Source organism: Scaptodrosophila lebanonensis, unplaced genomic scaffold (assembly GCF_003285725.1).
Source record: "Scaptodrosophila lebanonensis strain 11010-0011.00,11010-0021.00 unplaced genomic scaffold, SlebRS2 tig00001415-arrow-pilon, whole genome shotgun sequence".
Taxonomy (NCBI): domain Eukaryota; kingdom Metazoa; phylum Arthropoda; class Insecta; order Diptera; family Drosophilidae; genus Scaptodrosophila; species Scaptodrosophila lebanonensis.
In genome coordinates this window covers 11,603,558-11,626,629 of record NW_022060742.1, presented here as the reverse complement: position 1 = coordinate 11,626,629, position 23,072 = coordinate 11,603,558, and the positions used below count along the sequence as shown (strand labels likewise).

At 40.5% G+C, this 23,072-nt stretch overlaps 2 protein-coding genes across 3 annotated transcripts in view; one reads left to right on the top strand and one right to left on the bottom strand.

The window, feature by feature from the left end:
* LOC115633080 (glypican-6) overlaps positions 1–18,163 on the bottom strand; it is a 67,252-nt gene extending 49,089 nt beyond the window's left edge. Inside the window, exon 1 of the mRNA XM_030530456.1 lies at positions 17,182–18,163. Coding sequence (XP_030386316.1) covers positions 17,182–17,566 — 385 coding nt within the window. The 5' untranslated portion in view covers positions 17,567–18,163. The remainder of the gene's footprint in view (positions 1–17,181) is intronic.
* A 1,111-nt stretch (positions 18,164–19,274) lies between these two features.
* Positions 19,275–22,987, top strand: LOC115632140 (ATP-dependent DNA helicase Q5). 2 transcript variants are annotated; one of them, XM_030529157.1, is made up of 6 exons: positions 19,275–19,447; positions 19,507–20,805; positions 20,879–21,318; positions 21,384–22,106; positions 22,255–22,708; positions 22,774–22,987. In XM_030529157.1, exons 1-6 carry the CDS (start codon positions 19,327–19,329, stop codon positions 22,875–22,877), a joined length of 3,141 nt encoding a protein of 1,046 aa, XP_030385017.1. In that variant the 5' UTR covers positions 19,275–19,326; the 3' UTR covers positions 22,878–22,987. The 2 variants fall into 2 exon arrangements, with proteins under 2 accessions (XP_030385017.1, XP_030385016.1); XM_030529156.1 differs by having other exon boundaries at positions 22,771–22,987.
* The last annotated feature ends 85 nt before the right edge of the window (positions 22,988–23,072 follow it).

Below are 23,072 nucleotides of genomic sequence, written 5' to 3'. Positions count from 1 at the left end.
TGTCAGAGGCGTTTTGATTGAAAGATGTGCCTAATTGATAGTCGAGCACTCGCCAGTCGCCGCTCACAGCTCGCTCGTGTGCGTGTCATTGTGTAATTTGGCTTGATTATTATTAATTTTGAGTAGCCAAGAGAGCCGATGGCCGGGTAATTGTTATGAGTTTCTTTCTTCATCTCTCCTTTTCATTTTTTTTTTTAAATTTTTATCTGCTTTTATACGGCTGGCTGCAGGGTAAATATTTATTTGATTTGCTAATGAAAGGTCTGAGGAGGTGATTTACGGTACAGGAAATGAAAATGCATAGAACTTACTTCAAATCGTACTGGCAATGGGTTAGGAAAAAACTTCAAACTCACCTGCAAAGAAAAGAAGAAAAAAGTGATTTAGATTATTTGTGATTATGATGGTAAATAGTGGCATTAAATTTTAGAGTGTGTTACGATAATATTTTTGTGAATTACATTGAATTACATGAATCAAAAGTGTTATTGCTCTGGAAAACGCCACTTTAACAAATGATTGTAAAAATGTGAGGGATTATAAAACAAAGCATACGATTAAATGGCACTCTATATTCTATATTCAATTGTCTTTCAAGAAAAATATGGCATTTCAATAACAAGACTTTTTTTTTTTGATTTTCATGTGCAATCCATCATTTATGCTGTAAATTAGGGGTATTATTTTGTAGCAAATGATTGAAGTTATTTAAAGGAGAAATTGGGGATTCAAACACTTTGTAAGTCTCTAGCAAATTATTGAAAAATATGCTATAGAAACTTAAAATGTTAAATGTTAATTTACAAAACACGTTTATTGTAAAGACACGTTTCTATTAAATTTGATTGTTATGTTGTTACTAAAAGTGCAAATAAATTCAATTGCCTACATTTTTGCGAACACAAAGACTGCAATTTTTGATCTCTCCTATAATACGCTGCTGCAATAATTGAACTTGCGTGTCTAATTCGATTGGTAACTACGTTTTAAAACTATGGATTTTATGCATTCTCCATCAATTAACGATGCGAGAGAATTTTTGTGGCCGCCCATTCAACATGCAGCTCACATTTACCGAACAAATTGACAAAACTACATTTTCCGACAAATACATAAAACTAATTTCCACACATTCGTTTTATGTTTGTACGACCGGCCGACGACTTCCTCTTCTATATTAACACAGACTACCATTTCCACTACTGCGGCTCCTCCTCCAGCTACTGCTCCAAGGCGAACGATGAGACCTGACCGGCTAAACGTTGACGGCTTTCACAAGTACGGGTAACTACCGAACCGAAGGAGCTCGCGGTTTGTTTGGTAGTTTTGGTAAACAGCGCGTAAGTCATGTAAATTTCTCAGACCCAGACCCAGTCCCAGTGCCAGACCCCAAGATGATTACATCAGGTACAACGTCAGTCAATTGACGCTTTGTTTTATAACTCCCAACCGTAAGACAATAAACAATCTCACACACACACACACACATGCAGCAACAGCAGCAGCAGTTCCTTCCATGTCTAGTGTTCGTTGCACCAACAACAGAAGGGTTCGTCTCAGTCTTTAGAGTGTTATCTGCGGTGCGTTTTTAGGCTGGTTAGGTAGTAGACCTTAAGACGCACAGGTTCAGCATTCCGCTTAGTTCAGAAGGCGCCGCCGCCGCCGCCGACGACGACTGCGCAGACTGAAACCACCAAAGGTGATGACTGCTGTAATTGTTGTTCTTGCTGTTCATGTTGTTGTTGTAGCTGTTGCTGTTTTTCTTGGTAAAAGGTGTTGTAGACACATATACTCGTACACACATGGGATTTACATTTCCTAACCACAGCCTAGCTACGATTTTGTGAGTATTGCGTTTCTTGCGTATGTCAGGCATGTTCCTGAGTCGGTCGGTGGCTGTGAATTTGGTTTTTTTTTTGTTTTTTGTTGAAGTTGGTTTTGACATTTGACGTGAGGGCAGCCGGTTCTACGCTTTGAAGTTTCTTAAGGCTACAGCAATACTCGTACAAAGTACTGTTGAAGCTTTATTAGACAGCCCACTTGAAGATACGAAGGATTTCAAGCAATTGAAGTAAGAGAATGCCTAAAAAGGGAAATGTCCTAAAATCAAAGGGTAACTTTCTACTTTGGGAATTATTGAAGGCAATGTTCAATAAAGGAAAGTTCTTGTAAATAAATAAAATATTGTCAAACCTGATAATAACAATAAAAATTGACCTAACAAAGAATTTCCTAATAAAATATTAAATCAAAATAGTAGATAAATTCCAGCAGTTAATAAAGCAGAATGTTGTAATGAATCGAAAAGGGTTCTTGAAATATTTTATCTGACCATACGATAACCCCTAATCCTGCTATAAATATTGTCAAACCTGATAATAAAAATAATAATTGGCCTAAGAAAGAATTTCCTAATAAAATATTAAATCAAATTAAAAAAAGATTAGCCCTAAATATTGTCAAACCTGATAATAACAATAAAAATTGACCTAACAAAGAATTTCCTAATAAAATATTAAATCAAAATACGATAACCCCTAATCCTGATATAAATATTGTCAAACCTGATAATAACAATAATAAATGACCTAAGAAAGAATTTCCTAATAAAACATTAAATCGAATTAATAGATAAATTCCAGCAGTTACAGTTAAAACAAATAGTAGTATTCAATCGAAAAGGGTTTTTGAAATTTTTTATCTGACCATACGATGAAGAGAGCTATAGATACTGTTTATAGAAGAAGAAGTTACAGTCTATGCAACCCATCACTTTTAACTTTCCCAACTTTGGCGGCAGCTTTTCATTTTTCAGCAGTTTCGCTAAAAATCTCTGATAATCTGGGCAGCCCCCTCAACTAATTAGCTTGAAAGTAGGTCAGAAATTGCCAACGCTTAGTCTTTAATCAACAAAAATGTTTGGGCTTGTTCATTTATGGGCCTGCCTTCATCTCTGGCCATCATTAAGTCTCATCGGTAAATTTTAGGCATAGTTATGCATTCATTCCTTTTCTCCCTCTCTTTGTCTCTCTGTTCATTCTGTTGTTTCCTTTCTGTATCTTAATGGCAGCATAATGTGTTTTCGAATGGCTGCGAAACACGCGTCTTATAACGGTTTAATGAAACACATAAATTCGCTTGAATCGCTGCCTTCAACTTGGGCGAGCAGCCACTGCCTCGAGTACAGATAATGTATCCATAGCCTGTGTAATGGAGCCGACAACCAACAGCCAACCAAGTGATGATCATTGTCCCAACGATCGAGACTACAGCCCAACCGAGTCGTGAGCAGTTTACTTAAGCAATTTTGGTGGCGTTTCTTTTCCACTTTTTGGGGGCTTTGGCATTTCAATTGAGTGGAATTATCTGCAATTTGGACACTGCTTCTGCTTTACATACTTTACATACAAATGTTTTGGTGGTAAGTTGTGATTTGTTTGTGCGGGATGAGAAAAAAGGGTGTTTTTTTAGAAAGATATGCAAATTTTCAAAGGAACAAAACTGAAAAGTTTTTATAAAGTTTGATAAATTTTTGCTAAATGAATAACTCTTCCGATCATTTTTGAAAAACTTGAAAATTCAGGCAATTACTTATTTTTCTTACACTATTTTTGTTGTAGAGGTGTCTTTGGTAGAATCAGTAAAGATTTTATATATATAATTTACAGCACCTCTGGATGGATATTTAAGAAAAGTCACATTCTTCTTTCATTCAGTTTTGTTAGAATCTTCAATTAAATACAACATTCATCTAAAAAAAAGCTTGCTGATATTTAAACCAGTACTGATTTCTTAGTAACATTATGTTTTATATCACTATAATCATCTCTCCTGTCTTGTGTTCTATGACTTGTACAAACATATATTATTTTAAAACGCCGATTTGTCTGCGCTTTATTTGAAATGAATGGTCGCTTTTTTGAACAACTAGATTTTAAATAGGACTTTCGCGCTAGAACAATTATTTTCAGTGTTTAATTTTTTAGCTAATTAGGTTAAGGGGTAAAGAATCAATCTCTTTATTATGAGTTCCATTGTTGTACATACTTGTAGGGATTAGTATTTTGAAGACTATGTATGAGAGCTTTCTATTCTAAGTTTTTCATAATACTAAGTATCTCTAAGTAAAGAATATTTTTGTATTATTAAACTATGAAATCTTTTTCGTTGTTCAACCATCGTCAAACAACTAATTTCAGTAGTTTCTGAAAAGCTTTATTAAAAACTGCTCCCTATAATAATGAGTTGTAAGGTTAAGCCAATAGAGCTCCGTCGCCTTCCCCTTTTGAAATGCTGTCAGCACATAGAACTATGGATAAACAGACTTTTTTCTTCTCTCCATTTTTTGCATGTTCGCAATTTACGGCCGTGCATTTCAGTGAATGAAATGAGTTACTACAGAGCTCTACCGACAAAGATATGCAGTCCGGCATTTAAAGACCCCAACACCAAACACACTTGCCCAATGGCCATACACAGACAAATGCAGACAAACAGATAATAAAGTGTAGCGCACTCAGCTGGAAAACAGGTAACCAGAGGCAGACAGCGGGAGAATGGGAGACGGAGAGATAGATAGAGAGAGAGAGAGAGAGAGCGAATGAATCGCCTGGCAGGCAAACAGGATACTACAACAGGCAGGCTCATTCGGGCAGGCTGGCAGGGCAGGCGGCAAAAGTACAAAGCCCGTCGCAGTGAAAGAGATTTCTGCTTGCCTCTTCCATTTGATTTCAATGAACTCGGCAAATGTTGCAACAAAATAAACAAACAGCTGAGCAGCGCGCCTGATAAATGATAAAGAAAAGAAAAGATATGCGATATGTGCACACGTAAAGTATCTGTAAGATACACATCATGGGATTTACGATGGTGCGGCGCAGCGCAATCTTATAGATACACAATGACAACTGATAGTTTGGTAAGCACACACACACACACACACACGCGCATACACAGCAGACACACAAATAGAGCCTTGTGAGTACAAGTATCTGCGCATCTGTAAGTTACATTTACTTTTCGGTCGCGTCGACGACATCATCGTCGATGTCGTCTGCGTTGACAAAAAAGGACAATTTCCATGTTTTCAATTTGGTTTCGATTTGTGAATATACTATATACACACATCCATATGTATGTATGTATTTTTGTTTGCATTGTAATTGTAAACCATTTGTCAGCAACTTTGTATGGCTAATTTCGTTGGTTAGTTTGGCGCAGCTTCCAAATGCCGGAAATGTCTTTATTTGCCGTTGTCTGTCGACAGAATCGGCCGTAATGGTTATTTATGTGCCATTGCTTATTGGATACGTAGGCTTTTCAATTGGCTTACAACGCCAGAGACATGAGACAGTGGCAGTCAATTGAAAGTTTATTAAAACCTATGCTACGAGAATTGGTTACAGCCAAAGGTTGTGTGATTGTGCAAAAGTTACTTTTATAGACGCTATATGCTTTAAGTTTAAGAGGGAAAAAATGTCTGGGGAATGGTAGTTGAAAAGTGGAAACGATGCTTTGTATAAAGCCAGCTCTAGCTTTAATCTTTAAGAAGAGAATTCTATTTGGATTTGGCGGATATAAATATGGTTTAAGGAGACGAATAAGGTTAGAAGGTGGCCACTTCGTAAATTTTTCTATATCTACAATCTGTTTTGGACAAATAATGAAAATCTGATGAACATAAGTTCAAGACAGTTTTTAAAATGCATGATAAATTTCATGATAACCGATTTGACATCATTTAAATAACACTCCTAGATAAAAGAAAGCACGTAAGCTGAATTTGATTTCAATTTTTATAAATACCACTCAATAAAAGGGAAAGTAAAATCATTTTCTAATTTCCAACTATTTCGTGGGCGTGCTAGTTTCCTGAAAATGCAATACTATTTTGGAAACTCTTTTTTAATCATAGTTTTTTATTGCATTTTTATTTCTTTGGCATAAATAATTTAGGGAGTCCCATTTGAAATTGCTTTCCCAGCAAATGAATATAAATTCAAAAAAATTAAATGAATGAGTTAAAGATAACTCATATTTTCTGTGGGCAAGCAGCTTCAAAACAACCTTTTGAGAGCGAAAATGTTGCTCATGCCTCTTGCAAAAAGCTGGCACTCTTGTCTTTGGTTGTGAGATTGAAATCTCTGCTAAAGTGCCAAGACTCGTGGGTCGTAAAACTTGCAATTAGCCATAAATTTGAGTTCCAAAGACACAAAAAGCTTCGCCCATGTTGTAAAACCTTTTAAACGTGTAAAATGTAAAACTAGCCACAGCACATTAAATTTAGTGACAATTTCATTAATGGCCACCAACCGAACGCCTCTCGCATCGTGCACACGCATTAAATATCCATAAACTGGCCGACACAAAAATTAATTTCAATATATCAAATAAAATAAACTGAATTGAAAAAGTTAACAATGGATAGACGAGCTAACCAGCCACATACATACAAAGAGATGTGCGCCAAAAGCGATAGGGCCATAAATTTGTACACTTTATGGCCCAAAACAAGCCATCAGCACAGTTGGACTCGCCCAGCAAAGCTCACAAAGCTACCGGAAACCTGAGACTGAGACTCAGACTGCGGCTATGAATGCGACATCGACTGCGACCACAGAAATGTCGCAGGCCTCCATAAAGCTGATGATGTGCTGATAGTATAAAATGAAAACTAATTTTGACGAGAGACTAAATTTTATATACTAAGCATGTATGTATGTATGTATATACAAGTATGTATATATGTATATACATTGGCATATGATGCGTAGTAGAAGCCAAGAGCGATAAATTTTAGAGACAACAACCCACACGACATGAACGTGCATGCTGATTTTGAATGTGAATGTGAATAGCGGCGCTCGAGGCGAAGATCTCGTCGGTAGTTCAAATGAATGAAGCAGACGAAGTAGGGGCAGGGGCCGAGGGTGCACAACAAGTTTTCGGCTGGATGTGGATGAGCCACACGGGGCAGCCCACGCAACAAAACTGGATATTTGTCAAATATCATCATAAAGTTGCAAATGCACGGCAAGAAAGGGAGTTAGCCACACTCAGAGAAACTGAAACCCAAAAAAAAAATAAACATATGTTTTTTAAATATACATTTAAGATGGGTTCTTGTTATAAATCAAAGTATTTCAATTTAGTTCTTTAGTAGAAACAAATCAGAGGTGGGAAGCAAAGAGCTGCTTTCCCTGCACTCATCAGAACAGTTCTTCTCTACTAAAGAGATGGCTTTCTGAAGAACTTTTCCAGATTCTTGAGCTGGAGACATATATTCCTCCCCTATTCAAATGCTGAACAAGGACCGACTTATTTCAAGAAAGTAAATTCGAAGGAACATCATTGATTCAATCATTTTCATCCGTGTCAATAGATAGATAGATAAAAAACAATTCATCATCTACCCAGATCGATTAGTCATCTGATGCTGTGTACATTAGATCTACAAAGATGATGTTACATATTTCAAAAAAATAAAAATAAATTTTTATTTTAATACGATGAAGCAATTGCATAATTTATAGCAGGTAATAGGCCTCCATCAACAACGACTAATTTTAATCAGAGATGATCTGTCACTTGATATGTACTGTCGCTTGGGAGATATAAGTCCAACTAATGCTTGTAAAAGAATCAAACGAAACATTTGATATTATTAAATAAATTGTTTGATTTACTACATTGCTTTTCTCTTAGTGTATCTAGTAGATGTTAAGGCAGGCAGGCAGCTGGCTAGATATAGTATTTAAAAGTAGTTAAGTCAAGGAAGCGCCAATCATAATCAAGCCGTAAACTTAAACGAAACATCTACTGATTCGCTAGGTACGGCTGTGATGTAAGAAGCTGCTGTTGAAGCGTGGGCCGTGGTTGGACTATAAAAGTGGTAGCGGCTTCAGATGCCATATAGCATTTAAAATGAATTTCCACTTCATGTAGTATAAGCATGTACTTAACTCATTGTTATCAGATGGGTCTTGTGTCTTTAATTTCAGTTGAGCAGTTGAGCAGCTGCCCTACTTCCATACTCGTACATAGGCCACATACAGTTTTTGTCATTGTGCGAGCCACTCAAAAAGTAGCTAATTGAAAACCATTATTTGTAAGATTATCCCAATGCAAATAATGGGCAGCAATAACAACAACGAACAAAAGGCGAAGGTCGATGAGGAAATGGTTAAATCAGAGATTTGCATGGCGTTGGTTCCTTTGGTCCTTTTCGCAAATTGTCATGCTGGCGGCTTAAGCCATAAGCATCGTCGTCCATTACAAACGAACTGTAGGAAATTGAAACTCAAGCAGGCAATTGAATTTTATTGTAATTGTTCTCTGGCTTAAGGCTCAAGGCTCTCTCAAGCACAAACACACACACACACTCACATCCATAGACATTTACAATCAGGCACACACTTGACTGTCAAACGACCTTTGATGGTCAACAGTGGATAAAATGAGGACCAGGCGGCCGGCCTCTTAATGAACTTTTAGTAACGCACGTAGCATGCCATGCTGTACATTAATTACAGACAGCCAGTCAGCCAACCAGCCAGCCCCAAGCCCGGAATTCCAAGCCGGGGCCAGTGCCAGTGCTAGTGCCAGGCCAGCTAAATTACATTTTCTGCGAGGGTCCAAGTCTCTGGCTCCCATCATGGGGAAGAAGCCCACAGTTCGACTGCTCGCGCATGCCTCCGCGTAGCAGAGACGATTTATCTGACGACGGCTCGCGGCGTATCTCTAAACGCGCCATCAAAGTAGGTGGCACAAATTAACAAATCTTACATGTGACCTAATTAAATCAACACTGTTGGACCCGCCTAAGACCGCTCCAAGGCTGTCGATTCAAGTGGTATTGGTGGCAAGCGGGAGAGGAAGGGGAGGAGGGTGGAGTAGTTACTGATTTGTGCCGACAGCACGCACACCGCACTGCACAATAATTTAACATTCGTCATGCTCGAAAGGAAAATAACTGAAGGCGAAGACAGCGGATCCAGGGAAAATGTGAGCAGCATCTCAATAAAAAGTCAAGTGGCCAGTGGTCAGGCATGGGAAATTCGATCGGCAGCACTGTGACGAAAGTAAGTGGGATTTGGGGGTACAATGGATCATAGAGAACGCACTGGGGCGGCAGTGTCAATGGGATTAGAAGGCGCCTACTTAGGTTACTAAGCAATGGTAACAAGATCTGGATGCTAAGACTGATCATAACATTTGAAGATGATTTAAATGGCATATAAGTTGGATTTAATTTAGAATGGATCATAGAGAACGGGGATTAAAAGGCGCTTACTTAGCTTACTAAAGATAATGATTCTAAGACTGATCATAACATTTGAAGATGCTTTTAAAAACATCTAATCGAAGTAGGATCGAAAGGAAGGGTATAAGGTATAAGTATAAGGTATAAGTATAAGGTATAAGTATAAGGTATAAGTATAAGGTATAAGTAAGAGCTCCCAGCGTATACTGTAAGACAGGCGCAAACTAAAAAGAACGCTTTTTCAGAAGCTGTTAGAATAAAAGGAAACTCTACTACATCTGCCCTGCAATTTCCCCATGACTAGGACTAAACTAAAACTTTGTCATCTGACGCTGGCTAGAAGACTGGAGGACCTTTATCTCAACCACAAGGCTGTTTTTTCATCAAATTTCGGTTTGATAGTGCAGAATTGTAAGTCCAATATACATTTTATGATTCACCCAGACTGAAGAAACTGGAGGTCCTTTATATGTACCACAAGGTTGACCAAAATTAATGTTTGCATCGAACTGCAGAGTTGTAAGTCCACTTTAGATTTTATGACTAACCCAACCTAATCAAACATAGCCTAACCTAAGCTTACTTAACTTACAACTAACATTCAAAACAACAAAGTTTGCAATTATAACAATCGAAACGTATTCAAAAGCAGTAATAAGCTTGACTGCAACTATCATAAGTAGGAGTATGTGTGTTCCCCTTTTGAAATTATCAACTTCCTGCTACTGATCTGTGTCGGAATAGCTCAGCACTTGAAGTTGTCCGCTTTTCAGAGCTGCATATCCCTTTGTTTCCTTCTTTTGAACATAAGTCAACTATCAGTCATTTCGTTTTCACACCCACAACTGTCGTATTTCGCAAGTTCGCACAACTGCTCAACGATGCTGATAATGTTAATAATGACGAATGAAACCTCTCGGCCGCAAACTATTTCACAACCTTTGGCGAAGGAGGAGGACGGACGAGCTGAGGAGCGTTGAGGAGCGCGCGCTATCAAAACAAAAGATGACAACAAAGCAGCGTCAGCATCGACGGCTTGCCAACTAATTTCTAAGAATGAATCATGCGGTGCTGAGACGCCAAGACGATAATGTCGAGCAATGTGCCTTGCCTATCTAGATACATATATAGTACGAGTATGTGTGCAATGCCAATGTCCATGCGAAAATGAAAACGAAACCAGCAACAACAAATGAACGACTTAATTGTCAGTCCAAGCGGCTAACGCCTAGCAAGTGTCGGGGCCCAAAAATAGGTACAAGCCATCGACGGCAGCAGCAGCAGCATAACCATAAAGACCCGAGTCGTTTGGTCTGTCGGCCAACTCCGATAAGTCGGCATATTTTTCAAGTGGCAGCGCCTGTGCGTTCTTGTCTACTTGGAAATGCGTGGCGAGTGTGAGAGAAAAAAAAGGTCAAACGTGGCCACTTTAGCTTAAACGGCTTCAAAGATGCCCAGCCAGTGTGGATTGTCCGTGTATAGGAGACGACGATGACGATGACGACGACGACGACGACGACCCTGTGTGGTCCGTCCCTCTTCAGCAGCAGCGTTCTTCTGGTAAAATGTAAAAATTTCTGTAGCTACGTCGTCGTCATCATCGCCATCTTCATCGTCATCGCCATCGTCATGATCACTGTTGTCGTCGCTCCTTAAACAAGTTCTGGCCCGGCTGTTGCATTCCATGGCGCGTTCGCAGTGACTTTCATATATGGCCAGAGGAGAGATGCCTGCGCTTTGGGCTTGCAGACATATCGGGCTATGTTTGGGCCGTGCATTTTGTTGTTGTGGTTTCGTTTACCAACAACAACATACCAATTTTGTATGCCTTAACACCTCAAAACATATGTGAGGGAGACAGGAGAGGGACAAACATTCAAACAGTCGGACAGACAGACAGACAGACAGACCATCGGACCTCAGTGTATGTACGAGTATGCCCATGTTTTATGCGCATAATAAAATGCATTTTAATTATTTGGAAGTGCACAAACTTTGAAATGGACAATTGAGGTTCGTTTCTCGTTTCTCGACAACCATAACATTTTCTCACGCTCGGCTTTTGGTTCGATTTGTGCTGCTGCTTTGCTGCTTGGCTGCTTTACTGTGCTGATTACGCCATAACAACATCTTTGGGATCACATGGCAATTACATGGCTACGCATCTACGCCCCAAAAACTAAATGCCAGCCAATAACAATTACATTTTACATACATGTTTATTATTAAGCACAGCCACCAGAGCCGCCGCAGAGACCCATTGGCGGCCAAGCCCAGTGCAAGAGATAATTAAGTAGTTAGGAGCCTTTGGACTTGTTATGCATGTGTACATAGTTTAAGTGCTTAAGCGCCCCCCACCCATCCCCCTCCCGCTCTCAACCTACCACCAAATGGAGCATTAAATCATGCTAGCGAACAAGCAAACAACTACCACCAGCAACAAAGCTATATGCCGACTATTCAAGATAATATTATGTACTATATGAATGAAAGAACGAGTAGAGAAGCTGGCGAGCCGAAGGAGGCTCAGGCTCGAATGCCAACAAACATTTACATAATGAGCAGGCTAGGTGGCGTCTGGTTGCACTCCTTGTTGGGGGTTACGGCTCCAGAAGCAGCAACTCCGAGAAGAAAACAACAACGAGCCCTTTGTTATGACAACTTGGAAGCTTGTGGGCTAAAAGCAGGCGTTCCATTGTGCATGGTAGAGCAACAATGTGAAAGGAAGAGGACAGAGGACGGAGGGCAGAGAGAAGAGGGAAGAGAATGGTGAATGCGGCACAAAAAGTAGCCAAAGCAAATGAAGTTGAAGGGTTGAAGAGAGTTGTGTACAAGTTGGTGATCAAAGGTCGCCAATGGTAGGGAAGTAGCCTTAATGCGGGCACAACCAACGCAGCCGGAAGTTGCAACTGAATCGGAAGTAATGGCACAAACCTAAATCATAAAAGCAAAGTTTCAACTCTTGTTGAACTTTTTAAATGTTTTACTCCCGCACCATCATTAGTGCTACGCATAAAGATATTTCACTACACTAATCTGCCTGTGAAAGAGTATATTAGTTTTGTGGCGATGAATGTAACACACATACCAGTATTGAGTCGATAAAAATATTATGAATAAAGCCAAGTTTCCTTTTATTTTAAGGAAAAATGTGTTATCAAAAGATATTCTTTGAAACTCACTTTCTATATAATTACTCTGTATAAAAGCTATAGTTGATCCATTTTTTTAGATTATGTACAAAGAGAACGAATTCTTTTGAGTTCAAAATGTGACTCATTCACTCAAAATTAGTTCGATCGAATTGCCCGAAATGAGATCTAGAACAGCTCAGTAAATTTTTAAAATTTTCACAAAACCAGGACATCTATTTTTGAATTAGTTGATTTCTAAAAGGTCTTTGTGTTTTGAGAAAATTGGTCGTTTTTAGATTCAGCTTTTAAGTGTCTAAAGATATTTTGCTATTTCGTTTAAAACTATATCAATAAAATTCAGAAGTAACGCTCTACCTGATATTAGGTATATGATATTTTATTCATCACGCTATATAATTCTACACATTTTTGGAAGCATTACCCCTCCGACAAAGCAGTTGAGTTGACCCACAAGCACATTAATAAATACAACTTAAAGAATATAGTTTGCTGTTGCTTCGGAATCGCGAGACAATGGCAACAATAAGCTCTGCATTTCTGCAACTGCAAAGTCATATGATATAGTGCCATATATGCACGCCGACACAGCTGAAGAATGTGCGACTGTCCGATGCGACGACATGAACAATGCAGAAAGGGCCAAAAAGCCAATGGGTACACAGAGAGAGAGAGAGAGAGAGAGAGAGAGAAGCAGACATGGACACTACACAGACACGGAGATATACAAACTCTAAGGTAGTTTGGAGCTATCTGAACTTGGCCATTTAGTTTTGGTCGCTGGAAAATGATTAATAGTCATGCAGCCCGGCCCTGGCGACGACGGCGGCTGCGACTGCGACGGCATCCAACTAAAGTTGGCTGCGACTGCATCCGCTGCCGCTTAAGTGGAGCATCGGAGCATCAGCGGCGCTGTAAATTTCTTTAGCCGTGTGCAAAGGTAGCCGACTGTTTGATTTTTATTTTTGCCTCGCCAGCGACTATAGCCGACTACCACAACGCCGAAGACTGTGAGAATGTTGCACGGGCCCGTGAGCCTAAGCCTGAGCGTGAACGTGAACGTAAACGTGAGTGCGAGTGTGAGAGCAAGTGAAGATTTTTAGTTGGGCTCTTGGGCTGCTCGCCGTCTCTGGAATTATTTTTAACGATTTAATGTTTTGTGAACTGCTTAAATTGTGCAAACAATTTGAACTAAGTGACGGTACAGAGCAAGAGAGGAAGGGATAGGGATATGGAGGGAGCGAGGGAGGAAGCGAAGAAGTTGGCACAAAGCTTTTTGATGTTGTTGCCTTGGCAGGAAGTGCAACTTTAATGAAGCGTTTAAGTGGCAGTTGCAGTTGTTGTTGTACTTGTAGTTGTTGCTGGCCTGCTGTTTAGTGTGCTGTGGCAGCAACAATGATTTTGGCAGACCCGAGGTGTACGTGTATGTGTTTGTGTGTGTGTGTGTGTGTGTGCAGCAATTTTGTTGTAAGTTGCTGTTGTGTTATTCGTGTGATTGGCTCATGAATGAAGCGGCAAACGGCATGGAATGCGATAGCCAGAGACCAGGAAAGTGCAAAATTTAGATGAAGATCGGTTGTAGGGCCTTCAAAATGTGAGAAATTATACAAGAATTCTGTGCAATTACGGCAAAGATATACTTTCGCTTATATAGAATTTGATTAGAATAATGTAGAAATTGATTTACGAAGTGTTGTTAGGAATATTATAACTATCATTGTTTCTTTAGTTTGAAAGAAAGTATTTAAGTAAGTATTTGAAAGTATTTGAGAACAAAAAACAATTATGTATAACATAATTATCTACAAGTATTTCTGTAAGCTATTTTTAGTTTGAAAGGAAGTATTAAACTTTAATAATTAAAGTATAGTATAAAGTATAAAACAATTATGTATTACATAATTATCTACAATTATTTCAATTATCAAGTATTTTTAAGTATTTCACTTTAATGACTGAAGGTTGAATAATTGTAAATACATCGATATTAGGTTCAAGACAGTCGATAGCGGCATAAATTTGTCACATATTCCTTGTTTCTTATTTTTGTAAGCCTTAAAGCATAGTTTATATTTTTTGCATAAAACATAAATAAATTCTTTGAATTGTGTATTGAGTTTCCCCAATTTTTGCAGACAAATCTTTCATTATCTATTGCTCTACTTCGTAGCTAATTTTCTGTATGAACACACGCGCACTTTCATTTACGATTTTTAGCAAATAAAGAAGGCACCAAACGGTCTACTTAATAATGCTGACGCAACGCCAATGCGCTTATCAGTTGGAGGGGGCGTCTTATCAATTGTGCACACAGCCTCACAACTAACCTACATACATACATACATATGTATGTACGTAATACCTACCTACCTCAGTTAAATGTTTAAGAAAAAAGTGTCAATACGAGACGACCAGCCTCTGTACAGTAATGAGAAAGGCAATGGGCGGTAATCGAGGAAGAGGTTTTTATCTAAACTCTGGCGCTTATCAGATACCACTTGCGGGCCAACAACAAAATTTATGACTCATTTGTAACAGACACACACACACTCGCATACATAAAGGAGGCTGAATGATCGGTTATCTAAGCTAAGTATGGCAGAAGGCAAGAATAAAGAATCAGAGCATATTGTACAAAGACACAAAACGCCGACAAGGTCCTCCTGCACTGCATAATTTAAACGATTTCAATGACACCTTGATTAATATCAACACAGCAACGGCAGAAGAAAGAGCAACAACAACAACAAAGGGTCTGGGCCAGGCGTTTACCTGTCGCTGCGTTGCATTTCCATGAAATTATGAACGAACGAACGAACGAATGCAGTGCACTGCACTGCCGTCCAGCAGTAGATAAAGCAGTAGAGGCGCAAGAGAAGATGGGAGAGAAGAAGCAACAACAACAAAAAAAGAAGAAAAAAAACCAATCAAGCAACGTTGAAAACCAAAAATAAACAAGGCGCAGGCAGCAGAGAGCGGCCGACCGGCCAGAGGCACTGTGCAGGTAGAGGTGAAGGGCAGGCGGAGATGCAACAGTTTACCTGACAACAAATCAAATAAACGTAAAAACCAAACTCCCTGGGCGAACAAAGCGGGTGCGAGGGGCAGAGTGTGGCCAGACAGCGCAATGGAGAGCAAGAGAGCGAGGTAGATGGAGAACAGAGAACAGAGAACGGGCGATGGACACAAGGCAGGCCTCATGGCCAAGTTATTGCAATTAAGCGTGATTAATTCAGGCTTTATACAAATTAACTAAATCTGCCAGGCTGGCAGGCTGCCAGGTTGTCCGGTTGCTAGGCTGCCAAGCCGGCTGCTAGGCCTACTAGGGCTCGGAGGTCTCGAAGGGAGAACCTCCACTGGAACACAACAACAACAACAACACTACTGACCAATGCTAAAGTGGTGTGACAACATTTTTGTATCTGCTCTGCAAGAGATTTCTTTTCTTTTTTTTTTTTTTTGTTTCTGAACATCCAAAGGAATTTCTTGAGATTTCGTTGCTGCTCTCGATGTTGTTGCTGTTGCTGTTGTTGTTGCAGACTGGTCTTGAAACTGGTACCCTTTAGCTTCGTCTTTGTGGTGTGTGAGTCTGTGGAACGCACTGAAGACAAAGGTCGGCAGGGATTTGAGGCGCAGACCACGCATGCGCCAACGTCCATACAGACTGGACAACACCAACAAAGAAGCGTTGGAAGCAGAAGAAGAAGAGCCACAACAACAACAGCAACAAAAACAGCTTGGGGCCTGCTGTAAACTTATTTAGTTTAAAAAGTTGATTTGCGTGGAATTTTATTTCCCTTTTTCACTCTGCGTCGGCGTCGATGTTTGGCCAGTGGCGTCGCATGAATCATGCCCAGGAGGACGGATGGACGAACGACGCACGGACCGCTGGCTCGGACACAGACGAAGTTGTTTTGCCTTTGTTGTTGCTGCTGTTATCGGTTTGCCGAGATTTTGCAAAGTTATTAAATTTCGATTTTATATTTAGCTGCCACAGTTTAGCGTAACTAATTGAGCAATCCCCAGATATATTTGTATATGAGAAGAATCAGGACTCAAAATGCTAATCGAAACGATTGAGTTATGTGAAGAACCTAAAGTCAATAATCGGAGAGTGGAAAAGGGAAAACATTTGATTACAATTTAGAATAATTTCCAACCAAATTATGGATTTGGATCAAATATTCTAAAGATTCACACACATGTTTCTTCTCTGATCATTATGTGAAGAACCTAAAGTCAATAATCGGAGAGTGGAAAAGGGGGAGTTCGAAAACGTTTGATTCAAGTTTACAATATTTTCCAACCAAATTATTGATTTGGATCAAATATTCTAAAGATTCACACACATGTTTCTTCTTTGATTTTTATTTTAGACTACAGTTTTGGCTACTTCATGGCCCAGTTACACGTAAGAGTTACTCAATTGTTAAAAAAGCTGTTTCCAGCCGTAAATTAAGCTGTTATCTAATCCCATATAGTTGATTATTATAAATAATAAAATAATTAAAACAAATTTAAAAATTTAACAAATCTAAACACTACAATTGTTTTTGTGGGACGATAGATGTGGTGGATGTAGTGATGCCATCAACTGAGTCTTACAATACGCACAATTGGAATAAAGTTTCGATATTTTGTAACTTAAAACTGTGGAACAAAAAAAGGGCTCGAGTCAAAATCATGCAATAAGAATGCAAATAGAATTCAGAAACAGAAGTTCTCCAATTCTTAGGCCACTTTATGAGAGCATTCCTTTGTGCTTACCGTTGCTTGGTTTTTGTGGTATGTCCGCTGCATCGATGTGGCGTGCCTGAAAGAGGTGCGCGACGGCGCTGCAGTTGGGTGTGAATTTTTCCAAAATGGACGAACCACCCGCTGGGGAGGCGCTCAAGCCGCCGGAACCAGGTGCGGCTAAGGCGGCAACGTGGGGCGATGACGCAGCCAATAACGAGGATGAGGATGACGACAATGCGGCATCCTCGGCGAGCACTGTGGTGGGCAGCAGAAGAAGCAGCAGGCTGATAAATATCACAAGGTGGGTTGCTGTTGTTGTTTTTGCTTCTGCAGCAGCAATTGCTGCTGTTCTGCGGGGCAGGTGCTGTTGCTTTCTTTTTGTTGCTGACGGCATGTTGCAAGCGTTTGATAACATTTTTGTATACACAAGGTTGGCAAAACGCTAAAATATACGTTTGGCTTATCACACACACAGACTTTTTAATGGCTGATTGCCGGCTTTTTTTAACTTTTATTTTTGGTTGCTGCTGTTAAGTTGTGTCGTTGTTTTTGCTTTGTTTTTGCTATTTATGCTTGGCGTACGGTAAATATTCTGGGCAGACGCACACACACACACACGCATAAAAACACACGAATACTAATGCATTTCAGCCGCTATGTTGTTGCCGGCATTGCACTTGCTGCTGCTGTTAATAATTCTGGTGTTTTGTTTATTTATTTTCGTTGCCGGATGCTTTGCGTGTTGTTGCTATTTACATTTTATTTGTAAATTGCCAAAGATAATTTTTTTGTTTGCCAAGTTAAGAAAAGTTTTCCAAAAAACAACAAATAACGGCACCAAGCGTAGTGCAAGCCAACACACACACTCACACACGTTGCGATTGCTATACGCACGCAGCGCACACGCACGCACACAAACACTTAGACGCACAATACACAAGCTACACGAAACCGAAGCAAAGCGAAGCGCAACAAAACTACAAAAATCGTACCGTCCGCGCCAATATTCAAAGCGCACACGTCCGTACGGCACGAACTCAAAACGTAAACAATGAGCGATGTGCTCTCCCTCAAGAATCAAACGAACACTGAAGCAGCTGTTGCGCGGCTAGGGCTGCCGGACTACGTAGAAATTAAGGTGTCGTACGCGCCACCTATGAGATAAAATATAACCACAATGCTACCCAATTAAGTATATTTCAAAATTGATTTTATTTATACACATAAATACGGTATGGATAGAAAACGATATGAGAAATAATAATAATTTCATACGACAATACAAGTTCAACCACTACTAAGCGATTAAAATACCCAATATTCCGACAGTATTTTGCGAAGCTGCCACTTTTTCCCACTTCTTGACTAAGCTTTGTTTTTACTAAGATCTATGTTAACTCATTTTTTTAGTAGTACATTCACTGATGTTATAAGCGCAGATTGTCTTTGGAACGAAAGTTTGCATCAAGATAAAGTATCATAGCGATAACTGACAACTTTACTTTCAAAGGTGGCTTTGAAATGATTTAGATTCGTTTGGAAACTAGGTAAAACCTATAAGAGTATACCAATTTTATGGTTTTATACTTGAAACGTATGATAAAACAGCTAGCCGATACAAATAATATTCCCCCACCGGGTCGGAGGCGTTAATTAGATATTATTGTAATTTGATTAGATTTCTCCTTCTTAGGCTTTTCTAGCTTATAAAAAGTTTTTATAATGTGGAAATATATCCTATGTCGACAGTCAATATTTGTTGACATAAATAAATAATTAAAAAAAATATATGCTCCACATTTCGATATAATTTCAATTAGGGTCATTATTTTCATCATTTGTAAAGCAAAATGATTTTGAGTAAGGTAGGTGGTTACAATTTTTAAAAACAGTAAAAGAAATTTCTTTTTAATTTGACAATAATAATAAAAAAAGAATGTGGAAAATAAAAACAATAATAATTTTTGGCTTGCAATTCGTGGTGCTACCAGACTTTTTTGTAACGCTCTTCGGTATTCTTTTCCTTGGCGGTGTGCCAATGGGAATGTGTGCAGCCCTGGCCCAGCTGTTTTGGCGGCATTGTCTGCGAAATGCGCATTTCACATTTGCCATTTGTTTAGTGCTTGTAAATGATGTGTTAGTTTGTTTTTGTTTTGTTTATTTTAGCCAAATATAATGGCAGATGGCGATGTAGCTACGGCAAACGGCAAAGTATACGAAGCTTTGCATAAACTTTTTGGCCACAAGTGCTTTAAGTCCGAGTTACAAGAGCGTGCCGTAAACTGTGCATTAAAAAGTGAGTTGGAACCAGTCTCCCCGATATATATTACTATACAAAGGTCTGGTGATTTTTAGAAAAACAGGATGTGTACGTATCTATGCCTACGGGATCGGGTAAATCGTTGTGCTTCCAACTCCCCGGCCTTATGTGCGAGAATCAACTCACGATTGTATTCTCGCCACTGTTGGCGCTCATCAAGGATCAGATCGACCATTTGGCCAAGTTGAAGGTGCGTGCCGACTCACTGAATTCGAAAATGAGCACCAAGGAGCGTGACAATGTCATCATGGACCTAAAGTCGGTGAAACCAACCATACGCTTTCTTTACATCACACCCGAGCAGGCGGCAACGAAAACGTTCCAGCACTTGCTCCATACGCTGGTGCAGCACAACAAGGTGGCATATTTTGCTGTGGATGAGGCGCACTGCGTCTCCCAGTGGGGTCATGACTTTCGGCCCGATTACCTGAAGTTGGGCGAGCTGCGGGCCAAGTACATGGACATTGTGTGGCTGGCACTGACGGCGACGGCATCCCGAGATGTGCGCGAGGACATTTACAAACAGCTGCACCTACGCCCGCCTATTGCAAAATTTACAACGCCCAGCTTCCGCCCGAATCTGTACTATGACATTGTGTACAAGAACTCAATAGAGGATGACTTCCAACATTTGGCGGCTTTCGCGTTGCATTGTTTAGGCAATGAGCAGGAGTTCCAGAAAACTCCTAAGGCGAAGCGTGGCTGTGGCATCATTTATTGTCGCACCAGAGAGAATGTCGAGCGCGTGGCCATGGGCGTTAGCAAGCAAGGCGTTGGTGCTGTGGCGTACCATGCTGGACTGAAGACCGCCGAACGCACGCAGGTCCAAGAGGCGTGGATGCGTGGCGAACAGCCCATTATATGTGCCACTAATAGCTTTGGAATGGGTGTGGATAAGCCCAGCGTCCGGTTCGTCATACACTGGGATGTGCCGCAAAATGTGGCGGCCTATTATCAGGAATCTGGACGTGCCGGACGAGATGGTCTGCAATCCTATTGTCGTCTCTACTATGGGCGAGATGATGTCAAGTCCATACGGTTCCTCTTGCAAAACGATGCGAATCGAGCACGTGGGCGTGGCGACAAGGAGCTGCTGACAGAAAGAGCCATTCGGCAATTCGAAAAGATCGTTGATTTTTGCGAAGCGTTGCGTTGCCGGCACAAACTCTTCGCTGACTACTTTGGCGACCCGGCGCCTGAGTGCGTCAACCAGTGCGATATTTGCAAGGATCCCAAACGTGCCTCCAAAGCACTTGATATGTTTCAGCGTTTGTGCATGGATGCCACCTTTAAATCGCATGTGTCGCTGGAAGATTGCGCCGATCTGTATGAGGGTAAGTGCCAGGACTTGTACGATTATTTCCATTGAGTTTCTTCCTAACACTATTCGTATTCTCTCATCAACAGGCGGGCGTGCAGGTAGCAAACGCGTTGCCCAGGATTACGCTGACGAGGATGATTCAGATGGTGATGCGGGCGTCAGTCACGCACAGATGGCCAAGCGGGCCAAAAAGGAAAGCGAAGATTTCATACGCAAACAATTTCAGCTGCGCAAACAAATCAGCGCTGCACGCCAATTGGAACAGGAGACCTCTACGCAGATTGCTCGTGTCAAGCATGCGCAAAGCACGACCAATAAGATTGCGGGTCTGCAGCATCAGCAGCGTGAAACGTATCTGAGCACCATTATCGAGGCGCTCAAGACAAATGTGAAAAGCGCTGAGACCGAGCAACCGCGCAGCGCATTAAGACATCGAGATTACGAGGCCATGGCTGTCGATATGGAATACGAGGTTTTCAAGCAGCAGCGCGTTGCCTCAATCTATCGTCACACATTGGCCAAGCAGGTGAGTCGACGAATAGATCCACCATCCAAAATGATATATAATAATTATATGTTTCTGCCTTGCAGCTATCCATAATAAAACAGCTTAGCAATAAAGGCCAGCTTATGCCACTCATAGCCGATTACGTGCCACGTCCTGAAACGGCGGAGAAAGGAGCTTGGACGGGCGGGAGTGTGGCGTACTTTGAACGCAAGCTGCAGGAATTGGAAGCACAAAGGCCTAATGCGCTCAAAGAGGTGCCCAAAGCGTTGCGTGAACGTAAAAGCTTCAAAGAGGAGAATGTCAGGCAGACGACCATAGGTAGCTACTTTAACAAAATTAAGACTGAAAGTAGCGAAGAGGAGGCAATCAATATAAAAATGGAGCCCAAAGACTCGGGTGAAGAAGAGGAAGCTGGCGAACAAGCTAATGCTGTCCTTGATGGTAGGTTAAATGGAAATGTGAAGATCGCAGACGCGACGACGAGTGAAAATAAACTTGTTGAGACCGTGACTGTGAAACAAGAAAACAACAACACCAATAACACTAAAACCAATAGCAAGCAGAGCGAATTGCAAATCGATACGAAGTACAAACTAATGCCAAACGAAGACGGCACTTACGATACTCATCGCAAAATACGCGTCTCCCATAAAGCGCAACATCAGCAGAATCAACAAAAGCACGATCTACAGTCCAAAAAACCACAGACAATCAAGCTCTTTACCGAGCCAGTAACTGACGAATTGGAGTTACGTACAGACGAGAGTTCCATTAAAGTTGAAGAATCAGAGGACAGTAAGCGAGTGGTACGTTTATAAATTCTGTTCAACAATTAAGTGAATATATTTCTTTTTTATAAGCTTGTTTAAATTCGTACTTCTTGCACTGCCTGTTGTTACTTCTTTGACGTTCAGTTAACATTTTTATTTGACTTTTCTATATTGCTTTTTGCAGGACACTGACTTAACAGACAGCAATTCCATTGAGCTCGCTGGCCAGGAAAAGCCACAGCAATCGCATAGAAAAACTGCAGAGCCTCAAGCGATGGCGGGTTTCATGACGGCACGTCAAATGCTGGATGTATCAAAGGAACCCTCGGATCATTCGAACGATGCTCTAAGGAAGGCGGCAAGCAACAAAGAGAAGCAACCACACCACAAAGCTTCTGGAAATACCAAAGGAGATTTCGCAACGGCGCGGCAAATAATGGAGCAACATCACAAGCAAAAAATTGGAGCCAGTTCGCGGCAGGTGCAAAAAGCGAAGGCCCTAGATCAACAGAAAAACGATGTGAGCAAATCGGTAGTGGAATGGCTCAATCCCTACTACAAGCGCAAGATTGCCACCAGAGAGTTGTTCAAAGCCTTGGCCAAGCTGCTCACCCAACGCATTTGCGATGGTACTTTAGGTAAGTCTTAATGCAATTCTTCAATCACATATTTTCATAATTGAAGTGAATTTCGCTTACAGCAGCTGGCGATGGTGGAAAGTGCTACATTAAGGAAACATTTCATAACCTAGAAATGATCGCCAACGATGATGATATTGAGAAACATTTTGCACGTGCTTTGAAGTGAAATATGTATAACCTGAAAATTAATCGTGGTTAGCAAGTTAAACGGTTTTTGACAGTGTTCTTATATACCTTACACCTAATAGTAGACAACAATAAAAGGCTTACTATTAACAATTGAATTTTTAATTTAGAAAGGACAGCCACCATTATTAGGTCCTATTATGCTTTGTTGTAGCTTAGGTGTCTCATCAAAAAT